The 12,929-nt window shown below is 44.5% G+C and overlaps 1 protein-coding gene across 4 annotated transcripts in view; it reads left to right on the top strand.

Moving 5' to 3' along the window:
- LOC147684886 (solute carrier family 68 member 1-like) overlaps positions 1 to 11,180 on the top strand; it is a 221,551-nt gene extending 210,371 nt beyond the window's left edge. For all 4 annotated transcript variants that reach the window (XM_086940761.1, XM_086940759.1, XM_086940760.1 and 1 more), the window contains exon 8: positions 9,760 to 11,180. In XM_086940761.1, the coding sequence (XP_086796887.1) occupies positions 9,760 to 9,889 (130 nt within the window). In that variant the 3' untranslated portion in view covers positions 9,890 to 11,180. The remainder of the gene's footprint in view (positions 1 to 9,759) is intronic.
- The last annotated feature ends 1,749 nt before the right edge of the window (positions 11,181 to 12,929 follow it).

Genomic DNA, 12,929 nt, shown 5'->3' with positions numbered 1-12,929 from the left:
AAGACGAGCTGGAGGTCATCTGCGTAGTTATACACAGAGACCCCCAGCTCGAGAAGAGAGGCAATAAGGGGGTAGATATAAAGATTGAAAAGAAGAGGGGAAAGGGAAGAACCCTGGGGGACCCCGCAGGTGACCGGGCGGGGAGGAGCGGAGAAGCCAGAGAGTTGAACCGCTTGGGACCTGCCCTAGAGAAAGGACGCAAGCCAAGAAAAGGCGGTGCCCCGGATGCCCACTGCGCTGACACGGTCGAGACGAATGGAGTGATCGACCGTGCCGAACGCAGCGGACAAATCAAGGAGGACCAGGGCCTGGGGGAGGTTGATGTCCGCTTTCCCTTTGAGTTCGTCCAGGACGGCGATGACCACTGACTCTGTGGAGTGGCCTGGACGAAAGCCCGCCTGATGGGAGGCCAAAAGGTGGTGCTCCTCGATATGATTGGACAGGCAAGATGTGACATGGCTTTCTAGGATCTTTCCCAGGTAAGGGAGGAGGGAGATCGGCCTAAAATTAGAGGGGAGCGAGGGATCGAGGCCAGGTTTTTTAAGAATAGGGAGAACCGTAGCGGATTTAAAGGATGAAGGAACAGAACCTAGTGCTAGGGAGGCATTGAGAAGGGCAAGAGGGGGAGCAGGACAGCTAGTGAAAAGAGTTTTAAGGATCCGTGCAGGAGCGCAGTCCGCCGGAGATCCGGACTTGACTTTTATGAGCAAGTTGAGGAACCGGTCCATAGAAATGGGAGGGAAATGATCCAAAGAGGAAGGAGACAGGAGGAGGGAGCATGAGAGGCTGGGTGGGGGTACCGTGGGGATATTAGCCTTGATTTTAGTGATTTTATCAATGAAGTAGTCATTGAGTGAGGAGCAGAGGGCCTGAGAAGGAGCAGTGCTGGTGCTGGTGCTGGTGCGGTCGGAGGTTGCCAGACTGTGAACCAGGCAGAAAAGTTCACGGGATTTGTTAGCTGATAGGGCAACTCTCTCAGTAAAGTATTTAGTTTTGGCCGCAAGGATCGCTCTTTTATAACCATTCAGGAGGAGTTTATATTTGGCGCGAAGATTAGGGCCATAGTTCCGTCTCCAATGACGCTCCGCCCTCCTAAGATCAAGTTTAAGAGCTTTGAGCTTGTTGGTAAACCATTTGTGCGCGTCATGCGGGCGAACAGATTTGACCTTCTTAATCGGAGCGACCTGATCGCAAGAGGAGGAGAGCCAAGTGCTAATGGCGTCTGTCTGCGAATCCAAAGAGAGGTCAGTAAGATCCGGAGCAGAGGAAGCCAAGGAGAGCGAGAGAGAGTTGAGATCAGTTTGATTCCAGCTGCGGGCCAGTAAATTTTTGGGAGGAGGCACCTTGTTGGCGGAAGCCGAGTGGATGCGGAATGAAATCATGGCATGGTCGGACCAGATGCAGGGGAGAATAGTAGGAGGAGAAACGTTGCATCGTAGTGACCAGAGTTGGTCCAGGATATGGCCCTGGGCGTGGGTGGGAGCCAGAATATGGGGGGTAAGGTTCAGGCTCTGAAGGGTAGCAGAAAAGTCTTTAGAAGCCGCGCCTTCCCTGGGGTCACCTGGCCAGAAGTTGAAATCACCAAGCAGGATCACCGAGGAGTTGTTGACCACCAATGTGGCCAGAAGATCTTGTAGAGCCGTGACAAATAAAGGCATGGGTTTGGGGGGGGGGGCAGTACATGAGAACGACGGTGAGGGGTGCAGAAAGGTTGAGCGAACGGGCCACCAAGTAGTCCACGTTGGGTATCAGGGAGTGAACGAGAAGTTGGAATTTTAAAGTGGAGCGGATAATCATTGCCACACCGCCCCCCGCCTTGCCGGCCGGGCGGTCTGCTCGGAGGGCATAGTAGGTGTCTTCTCCCACTGAGACACTGCACTGCTTTGGACACTTTTATTGCTTCTTCTCCCACTGAGATACTGCACTGCTTTGGACACTTTTATTGCTTCTTCTCCCTCTGGCACGCGGCACTGCTTTGGACACTTTGGTGCTTCTTCTCCCACTGGCACACTGCACTGCTTTGGACACTTTGACGCTTCTGCTCCCACTGACATGTTGCACTGCTTTGGACACTTTATTGCTTCTTCTCCCTCTGACACGTGGCACTGCTAAGGGCACTTTGGCGCTTCTTCTCCCTCTCACATGCGGCACTGCTTTGGACACTTTGGTGCTTCTTCTCCCACTGGCACACTGCACTGCTTTAGACACTTTTATTGCTTCTTCTCCCTCTGACACGCGGCACTGCTTTGGACACTTTATTGCTTCTTCTCCCTCTGACACGTGGCACTGCTAAGGGCACTTTGGCGCTTCTTCTCCCTCTCACATGCGGCACTGCTTTGGACACTTTGGTGCTTCTTCTCCCACTGGCACACTGCACTGCTTTCGACACTTTTATTGCTTCTTCTCCCTCTGACACGCGGCACTGCTTTGGACACTTTATTGCTTCTTCTCCCTCTGACACGTGGCACTGCTAAGGGCACTTTGGCGCTTCTTCTCCCTCTCACATGCGGCACTGCTTTGGACACTTTGGTGCTTCTTCTCCCACTGGCACACTGCACTGCTTTAGACACTTTTATTGCTTCTTCTCCCTCTGACACGCGGCACTGCTTTGGACACTTTATTGCTTCTTCTCCCTCTGACACGTGGCACTGCTAAGGGCACTTTGGCGCTTCTTCTCCCTCTCACATGCGGCACTGCTTTGGACACTTTGGTGCTTCTTCTCCCACTGGCACACTGCACTGCTTTAGACACTTTTATTGCTTCTTCTCCCTCTGACACGCGGCACTGCTTTGGACACTTTATTGCTTCTTCTCCCTCTGACACGTGGCACTGCTAAGGGCACTTTGGCGCTTCTTCTCCCTCTCACATGCGGCACTGCTTTGGACACTTTGGTGCTTCTTCTCCCACTGGCACACTGCACTGCTTTAGACACTTTTATTGCTTCTTCTCCCTCTGACACGCGGCACTGCTTTGGACACTTTATTGCTTCTTCTCCCTCTGACACGTGGCACTGCTAAGGGCACTTTGGCGCTTCTTCTCCCTCTCACATGCGGCACTGCTTTGGACACTTTGGTGCTTCTTCTCCCACTGGCACACTGCACTGCTTTAGACACTTTTATTGCTTCTTCTCCCTCTGACACGCGGCACTGCTTTGGACACTTTATTGCTTCTTCTCCCTCTGACACGTGGCACTGCTAAGGGCACTTTGGCGCTTCTTCTCCCTCTCACATGCGGCACTGCTTTGGACACTTTTATTGCTTCTTCTCCCACTGAGACACTGCACTGCTTTGGATACATTTTTTGCTTCTACTCCCTCTGGCACGCGGCACTGCTTTGTACACTTTGGCGCTTCTTCTCCCACTGACATGTTGCACTGCTTTGCGCTTCTTCTTTCTCTGACACTCTACACTGCTTTGGACTCTTTGCTTCTCCCACACTTGAACCCAGTGCTGTTTCACTTTAACTGCATGAGCCACTTTGCAGCCTACACTGTATTCTCCTGTGCCCTGCGTTGGTCCCTCCTTTCATCCTGCAGTGCATGCCCCATTCATATTTGCAATTTGTTTTGGGGTTTAATACCGAGCAGGCGTTCACCAGGCCTCACTAACCTACAATAGAGGGGGCCGCATAGCCCAAATGACACATCAGGATTGACAGAAGCATGCTTCCTTTCTCAGAGACAAGGGGCACATGTTGAACAGCAATGTAAGCTTCCCTGACACAATAAAATAGCTACGGGAGAATAAGCAGCAGGGTGTGCGGCCTCAGCCCATAATTGGCACCTTTTTGCCTCATTGCATGACCCCAGTTTAGCTTGAAACTGCAGTGAGAGGCACCGATCTCCATATGAACAGAGAAAGGCTTTACATTCACTTGGGGATCTGGTGTGTAAAGTAATTATGCTGCCCCCATATAACAATGCATTCTGCACACCTAGGCTCAACTTGAGTGCTGTAGCGGCCGGCGAGTTGACAGAGTAGCAGGGCGGGGGAAGGTGGGGAACTGGGGGGGGGGGGGGGGGGGCATATTTGTTAAAAACAAGAAACACTTACATTCTCGCCTCATCGCTTCTCCATGCACAGGTTCCCAGAGTGCACAGCGGCCAGTCCTGACACTGCTTTCATGCTGCTGAAAGCAGCGCCGGGATTGGCCTGAGCGCTGATGATCTTGCTCCCACACAGACTGGGACCTATGCAATGCAGCTGGGGTTTGAGAGAGCTTCTCTGCGCTTGTGGGTTTGGCCGGCCAAACTCACATGCGCACTGAGGGCGGTGCCCAACACTCTCCCTCCAGCCTGTCACCACCCTGGCCCCGCCCTAAGTCTCGGCTCAGAGAGAAAATTAAAACGATAATAAACGAGTTTATCATCATTTAATTTTTCATTTGATCAGCTGCTGGCCGGTGTGGGCGACACTCCTCCGCCATAGTGGAGGAGCCGCTGCTGCTTGAGGGCACACAAAGCTAAATTGGTAGTTGGCCATGACAAATCTTGACTCCGAATCAAGGGTGGCAGATTTTTCGGACCACAAACAGCTCTCTTACTACAGAGGAAAATCTACTTGCATCTTGGATTTTTCCGCTGTAATACATTTTGGGGATAAAAATTGGATATTAGGGGATTATCAGTGGCCATACCTGGAAAACCCACAAAGTCTAAACATTTGTACATATTTTGTAACATTTGGCAAGGCCATTTCCTGCTCAGAAATACACATCGCTACTCCTCAAAAAGAACAGTGCAAGTGTGTTTCCAAGTGGGCCAAGGAACACCCCATATTTCATGAGCAGGGATGTTGCAGAGCTCTCAAATGAACAAGCGTCATGCCTGAGTAGCTCTTCCAGTCAGAGGCAATGTGCAAGCCGGGCCCACGCCCAGGGCGCCTACCGCCAGAGGGGCGCTGGAGCTCCATACAGCCGTCTCCCTTCAACTTAGATCTGAAGAAAAGTGATTAAACGCTTTTTCTGAAGACTGCTGGCGTCCTTTTCTGCTTGTTGATTTTTTTTTCTTTTAATGGTGCTCCGTAATCTTGCACCACCACCTTCTTCCTATTACCATTAAATTGTCAAAGCATCGACAATTAAAGAGGACGAGTGGGAGGGGGCACAGATGGGGTTTCTTCCAGGGTGCTGTCTGGGCAAAGGCCATCCCTGCATCCAGGTTCTTTTATTTTAGTTTCATGCTGGCATTTGCAATCCTGTTTAACCCGTTCTAATTCTCAGGGCCCTATTACACATAGGGCGCTCTTTCCCTGTTTGCGCCTCGGCGCACATTAAAACAGGTGTGCCAGGCGCTAAACGGGACAGTGCGCCCTATTAACTGAACTCGCACTGCTCTGGAGGCAGAAACCTTCAAGTGAAATATGGAGAGGCTTTGAAGCAAATGCTCCAGCGTTTCACTGTGCAGGCGGCACCCATCTGCACAGTGCGCCACCTGACCGCTTCTTTGTCTCTGCCCTTACGTCCTTAATACGGCACAGGCGCAGAGGCAAAGGGATTACCTCAAGTGAGGGAACACCCTCTGGTGATAGTGTTGGAGTTATAAGTTCACTGTCTGTATTACAGAAAGGGCAGCACAAGCGTCTGCGGCCCCTTCTGTAATACCAAAGGGTCCCCGGGGCGTTTCGGCACCAAGTGGTCACACGTGTGTTGCACCCCTGGGGCACGTTCCATAATGCGGCCCCAGGACTAAATTAAATAGAATTAAAGGAACATTTTTGAACTAGGGGGCAGATGTATCGTCCGTTTTTTTTTTCTCGCAAACGCTGCGATTCGCCAAAAAACAGCGTTTGCGAGAAAAAAAGGGAAAATGCGATGTATCATGGAAATCGCATCGCAAATTTAAGGAATCGTAAAATTTGCGATTCCTTAATTTTGCGTCCGCGTTTAAGGAATCGCAAATTGCGATTCCTTAAATGCTATGTATGAAGCACCCAAGTTGTGCGAATTCCAATTAAGAAATCGCACATTTCCACCAACTTGTAGTTGGTGGTAATTTGCGATTTCTTTTACAAATGCACTTTTTGGCATTTGTAAAGTTGCCTTGTGGCGCACATACTTGCCCTTAGGGCATGTATGTGCTCCATATGCACACACATGTAAATTTCAGGGGTGCAGCAGGGTGTCTTTTGGACACCCCTGCATCCTTGAAATTATTCTCAATTTGCGATTCGCAAATTGCGAATCGCAAATTGAGAATAACTTCCCATTCCTTCCTATGGGCCTCCTGGGCCATAGAAATTAATGGGAAAGTATTTCATAATTGCAAATTGCGAATTCGCAATTAAGGAATATCAAGAAATCGCTAAAAAATTGCAATTTTTTTTTGTTGTTGTTACCTACCATTTGCAATTCTCAAATAGCGATTCTCAAAAAATCGCTATTTGAGAATCGCAAATAGGTATCTTGATACATCTGCCCCTTGATGACATACTCTGGCATTGAACAGAGGCATTTGAAAGTCCTAATGTTAAGACAGAGGCTTTCTCCACTACACCTATTAATGATCAAAACCTGCTCATGGCACAGGAGGGGCACCACCCGCAGAAATCTATGATTTGCACGCTTTTCATGCGTACTCCAAGAGGTAGCGAGCGATAAGACTTTCAAAATGTTTGTTTAATATTGTTATATGTTTGCGATCTATATATGCCTTTATGTCTTGCTGTTGACAATGTATGTTTTTACAAGCAACAGGGTATATAAGCTCGGAAGTCATTTATGGACGGTGATTTTGAGGCTAGTATGTAATTCACCGAACCACATTTTTATTCCAGTTTTAGCAAAGGTGTAGTTTCGCTGCCCTCTACTGGCTTTCTGGTGTAACTACTTAAAATAAACCACGAATGAAACAAGCAAGTTCGTATAGGTCCTTGTAACTAACAAGAGAAGTGAGGCCAGTCAATCAAATAGATTTATTCTGCCAATTCATGCTTTCCACTAAACGAAGCTATACAACATACACAATTAAACAAATTAACAATTCATAATATAACTTTAAAAATATTGACACTTGGAACCAAAACGCATGCAATACGTACACCAGTTCATTGAATTTGCAATCCATTTTGCACTACATTGCAATGCATATTTTTTGAACCAAAATCAACCAAATTTTGCTTGCTACTTAAAGCTGGAGTTGGACTGGTTTGTGTTCACCTCTTAGAACCGCGCCACTCCGCTATGCAAATAGTAATTTTCACGGCAAAGTGTGACCCTGGCATGAACATTGAGATTTGCATGCTGAGGTAGGACTGCGAGATGCTCAGGTAAACAGTTTAGCTTCAGCTTGGAACAGCGTGTGAAAAGAGGTTTTTGGTGCTCAAAGTGTGCTTGCTCTTCTTGTGTAGCAAACATGCTCACTGGTATAATTCACTGTAAAAATAGATCATAAATTCACTTACACACTGGGAGCAAATATTTCTTCACAACTTTTGACCAGGTCCTGGCCCTTTAAACAGTAACCTGAAATTTTCAGATTTATTTGGCGTAAAATCATATGTTTTATATATGGCGGTCGCTGCTGTGTAGTTATAGTTAGGACAGATTTTCCATAGGAGTGTTTTTGTTTTGATAATACCTTTGGCAACATTTGAATAATCTTAATGAAACTCTCCAGTACAAAAGTTCATCCATCTCAAATCCTTCCTGGAAAGGTTCAGGGTGATACATCATGCGGGGCGAAGAAAAAAGGGGTGTCTCAACATGCATTTTCCCGAGGCAATTTCCATAGGGAATTTTGAACAGCGCTACAGCTGAACAGCATTGCACCAAATTTGGAGGAAAGCTACAGCTTTACCCACAAAATGTGTTTTTTTGTGATTTGGAGCAATTCTATTTAGTAATTTTTTAAACATTACGTTAAAACTGTATAGATATCAAAACTGTTGGCTGAAATTTAAAAAATCAAAAGTTTTGATTGGCTGGCTAGTAAGGAGCGCCCCATAATGCCCTTTATTGGCTAATTTGCATATTGTTCTATGATTTTGGTCCCCTAATCTGGGCAGGGGCACCATCAGGGTGTTACAAAATTGATGTGGAGGGGCTGCATGGAAAATAGCACCCCTCAGAAACCACTTTTTTTTTTAAGTAATCGTCTGTTTCCTGGAGTGTATACAACATGATCCTAAAGGCCTTGACAAATCTACTGTCCCACTCATTATGGCAAGTCAGATTTCATCAGGTTGAGCTATTTTTAGCATCTACTCCTCCATGGAGTGAACTTAAGCTGAAAAGAACAGGTGTTCTGTTTATTCAGAAAGTGGATGAGTAATAAAGACACCTTTAAATCTTGTTTCTTTCTTGGCACATTTGCTTACAGTTCGATGACCGAAGACAAATAAATTCCAGTTTGTCTTTCTACTAATAGTTTCTTGTCCTGAAAAATTATGTTTACATTTCTTTCTCTTAGTACAGTTAGAGGTTTTTGTTAAGTGGGTTGTCTGACAAACATTGTGAAACAAAAGGCTGTAAGATGTCAGTTTTTTTTCTAACAAACAACATTTTAAGAGCCTGTAAATGAATAGTACATATATTTCAAGACAAATCAGAATTACGAAATAACTTTTTTTTTGTAATTAGAAAGTGTGATGCAAATAAAGATTTAAACAGGAGGAAAACAAATCAGAACACTTTACTTGGTGATGTACAAATGGCAAATATTTGCAGAAACTCTATTTCCAAACATTATACCTTATACACTATATAGTTGTAGCAGTAAAACCACATGTCAGTGGGAAATGTTTCAATGGACAATCTGCTGATTGCAAATAATGTGCTTTAGGTATGTATTTATTAAAAGTGATAGCTTTTAAACATGATTTGACAAACATTCCTGCCCCTGTTCTGATTACAATGTAGTTAATGAACTAAGAGGCAAGTCAGGGCTTCATTTTTATCATATATGGAGTAATATTGTAGTTTATTAAATCAAACAAAAGTGTTTTTGGTTGAGCAAACATGCTGAACTGACGTATTTGAAAGTGCTTTCGTATGTGATAAAGAGGAAAATGGTGGCTCAGTGAAATAAAATATTTGCCCAGAATCACATAATTTGAAACCAGTTTAAGGGTCAAAAGCATTATAATTAGGTCGAGTAGATTATTTAAGTCACTATACCTGCAGGTCTAGTAACATTTTTATGATTTTTGAGGCCTGCCCCAGGAAAAATTGATAGCTCAGCTTTTGTCCTGTGGACAACTCTTCACAAAAAGCCCACATCACAAGTCCTATTAGGAGGTCAAGCATGTTGCAGATGCATATATTTATTAGTAGTACAGAAACTATGGCAAATTTGCTCTAGATGTAGCTCACTAAACACCCTTCAGTGTCCGAAGTGTATAGCAAACTGTTACTCATTGGATGATGTAATCTATAATGGCATCACTGATGTCATCAATGCTCTCATTTGAGATTGGTCATCAATGATGTAATTGAACATGTCATGGGTAGTGTAATATATGAGTTCATAAGCAGGGCATGGCGAGGATGCAATGTGTTGTTAGCTCCGTAAGCTATTACCAGTTAATGTCAGTGTTTATTTGTTAAATGTTTTATTTTGAACTGATATTTTCACCTAACTATAATGTCATTTTAATCTTTGTATTTTTCGGTGAAAAAAACCCAATATATACATGTATTTTATGCATAAAGCAACGAAAATATATACACAAAATCACACACACATATATAGTGTGTTTTATACTGTATACCATACATTGTTGCATGCTACAAGACTTATTTAAAGTGAATTTTTCTTTCCAGCTTGTTTTTAGGTCTTCATGGAGCCATGTTCTCTCTGATTTGCCTGGTCCCCTTGTGCATTGCAGTTCTGCAGATCATAACATGGACGCCTTACTCCATTCGAGATAGCCACACTGTTTCTACCCACTGACTCTCAAAAACAAACAGAACCTCGTCGCCAAGGACTTTATCCGCAAGACTGACGCTTCCTCCCAAAGACAAGTGGCGGATGTTTGCTGTTCCAAAACTTTATTTGAACAAAAGTAAATTGAGTTGACAAAAATGGGCATGCAAACTTTGTGTGACTTTGTAAAATGTAACTGTGGGGCGGTACCGCAGCTCTTATGTTAAAGTACATGGTTAGTCACAACACCCTGTCTTTTGCAACAATAAAAATTAGAGCGCACTAGTAACACTAAATTAAATCACCTGTGCTCAATTTGAGCGTCCTTTGTCAGCACAATCGCATATTACAGTGCAATGTATCTGTGTAAACAAATCATAGGCAGACAGACAAGATGGGCCCAGTGTCCTTTGTTGTCACTTTTTATGATTGTACTCCGCAGAATTGACACATAAGTTGTTGCGATGTGCTTTAAGTTTACTCTTTTATTTGAATACTTGTAGAAATTAATGGGGCTATGGGTGGAAGGCCACGGTATAGGGGGTGTCGCCGTGATGGAGTGGGGTTGTTAATTAATGGTTTCCTTATAAGTCTGGATTTAGATCTCTCCGTGCTACATATAATGGTACACCCCAAACTATGAGCAGCTTTAACTCTTAATCCAGAGATCTTTGTAGCAATGTCTTTTTATGTATTTTTTTGCAACTATGGAATTTAACATTTTTGTGCTATGGAATATCAAAGTTTTGGAGTTTTCACTGAACCAAGTGTGAAACAAATTCTCATCAAGCTTAAGATACATTTGCAATGTTTGTTATTCCACTGTGTTTGTTGGCCACTTTTGTGAGGAAAGTTAAGAGAAGAAGTGGCAGTGGTACTATGACACTGCTAGAAACTGGTTCAAAGCAACAACCTTCACACTACTGAAATCCCTTGAAAACTTGTTTCAATCCCCAGTGTTGTTTATAAATTGCAGAGTGGATGAACCTGGTAGTAGGAGATGTGTCCTTCCAAGAAGGAGCACAAAACTCATTTCTTCAAGGAGCACATTTAGCATCTATAACCCTCAATCCAGCTCGCACCCTACAATTCTCACAACATGGGGTGCATACTACAAATTCTAACAGCTAGTGCCTAGGACACACCCAAGGCCTCCCTCACTCCCGTCTCCTTTCTCATCCATCCTTGTGGACAACCTCTAGATGGTTCCACTTGATTCGTATACCATTGTATATTTCTTACCAATACCTACTTGCCATGTACAGCACTCCACTGATTTCTATCTTTGCACATTGTTAATATAAAGAAAACAATTACAGTTTCAAGACTACATTTTTTCATAATAATATTGAACGCTGGTTAATGACCGAGGATCAACCCAAGTTTGACAACGTAAGTGATGCCAAAGTGTCTCTCGTTCTTTGAGGTCAGAACGATTTATCCGATGTGGTTCATTATTCTAGATTATGCTTTAGGTGCTTAATATACAGTCTGGGGACTTCTTGTTTTATATTGTAATGTTGATTCTGTGTTTTATAAACTTCTATTTTGCTGCTGAGTGCCTAAGTCAGAAACACTGCCGTTATTGTGAATCGAGAGACCCATGCTGCTCCATGTTGGAATGCTACAGCATAGATTCACTTAACCCAGGGGTATAGCTATCAGTAATGACTACCTTTGTTTTGAATCGAGAGACCCATGCTGCTCCATGTTAGAATGCTACAGCATAGATTCACTTCACCCAGGGGTATAGCTATCAGTAATGACTACCTTTGTTGTGAATCGAGAGACCCATGCTGCTCCATGTAAGAATGCTACAGCATAGATTCACTTCACCCAGGGGTATAGCTATCAGTAATGACTACCTTTGTTGTGAATCGAGAGACCCATGCTGCTCCATGTAAGAATGCTACAGCATAGATTCACTTCACCCAAGGGTATAGCTATCAGTAATGACTACCTTTGTTGTGAATCGAGAGACCCATGCTGCTCCATGTAAGAATGCTACAGCATAGATTCACTTCACCCAGGGGTATAGCTATCAGTAATGACTACCTTTGTTGTGAATCGAGAGACCCATGCTGCTCCATGTAAGAATGCTACAGCATAGATTCACTTCACCCAGGGGTATAGCTATCAGTAATGACTACCTTTGTTGTGAATCGAGAGACCCATGCTGCTCCATGTAAGAATGCTACAGCATAGATTCACTTCACCCAGGGGTATAGCTATCAGTAATGACTACCTTTGTTGTGAATCGAGAGACCCATGCTGCTCCATGTTAGAATGCTACAGCATAGATTCACTTCACCCAGGGGTATAGCTATCAGTAATGACTACCTTTGTTGTGAATCGAGAGACCCATGCTGCTCCATGTAAGAATGCTACAGCATAGATTCACTTCACCCAAGGGTATAGCTATCAGTAATGACTACCTTTGTTGTGAATCGAGAGACCCATGCTGCTCCATGTAAGAATGCTACAGCATAGATTCACTTCACCCAGGGGTATAGCTATCAGTAATGACTACCTTTGTTGTGAATCGAGAGACCCATGCTGCTCCATGTAAGAATGCTACAGCATAGATTCACTTCACCCAGGGGTATAGCTATCAGTAATGAAGCAGATGCCCTGGCACTGACACTCTGGGGTGTGGTAGGCCCATTGCAATCCACATGCTACCAAATCAGGGAGAAGGACCCATTTACCTTGCCTGCATTAGGACCATGGCGCCTTTGCTTTGTCACCGTTGCCACCAGTTGTTTGAGTCAAAGTCAATAATATCGACCTAGAGTAATATTGCATCCTCTTCTAAGCCTACCTCTATGTTGTCAACCTAAGCATATAATTAATGTTCTCATCTCCACATATACTTACCTAGACATACCTTGTAATATAGTGGTTAGGTCGAATCACTTGATGCAGTATTTTTGCCTTGTGATATAACGTGCTGTTTAGTGGTAGTACACCCTTCACTCGTATCTTAGACAAGTGTGTAAGTGTGTGCCTAAATTTCAGCCACCTTTGCTGCATAAGCGTACTATGGCTAGAGTTTGCAAACTCGGCA

This window comes from Lissotriton vulgaris, chromosome 10 (assembly GCF_964263255.1).
Source record: "Lissotriton vulgaris chromosome 10, aLisVul1.2, whole genome shotgun sequence".
NCBI classification, from domain to species: Eukaryota; Metazoa; Chordata; class Amphibia; order Caudata; family Salamandridae; genus Lissotriton; species Lissotriton vulgaris.
The sequence above is the reverse complement of the archived record's forward strand: the minus strand, read 5'-3'. Positions and strand labels throughout refer to the sequence as shown.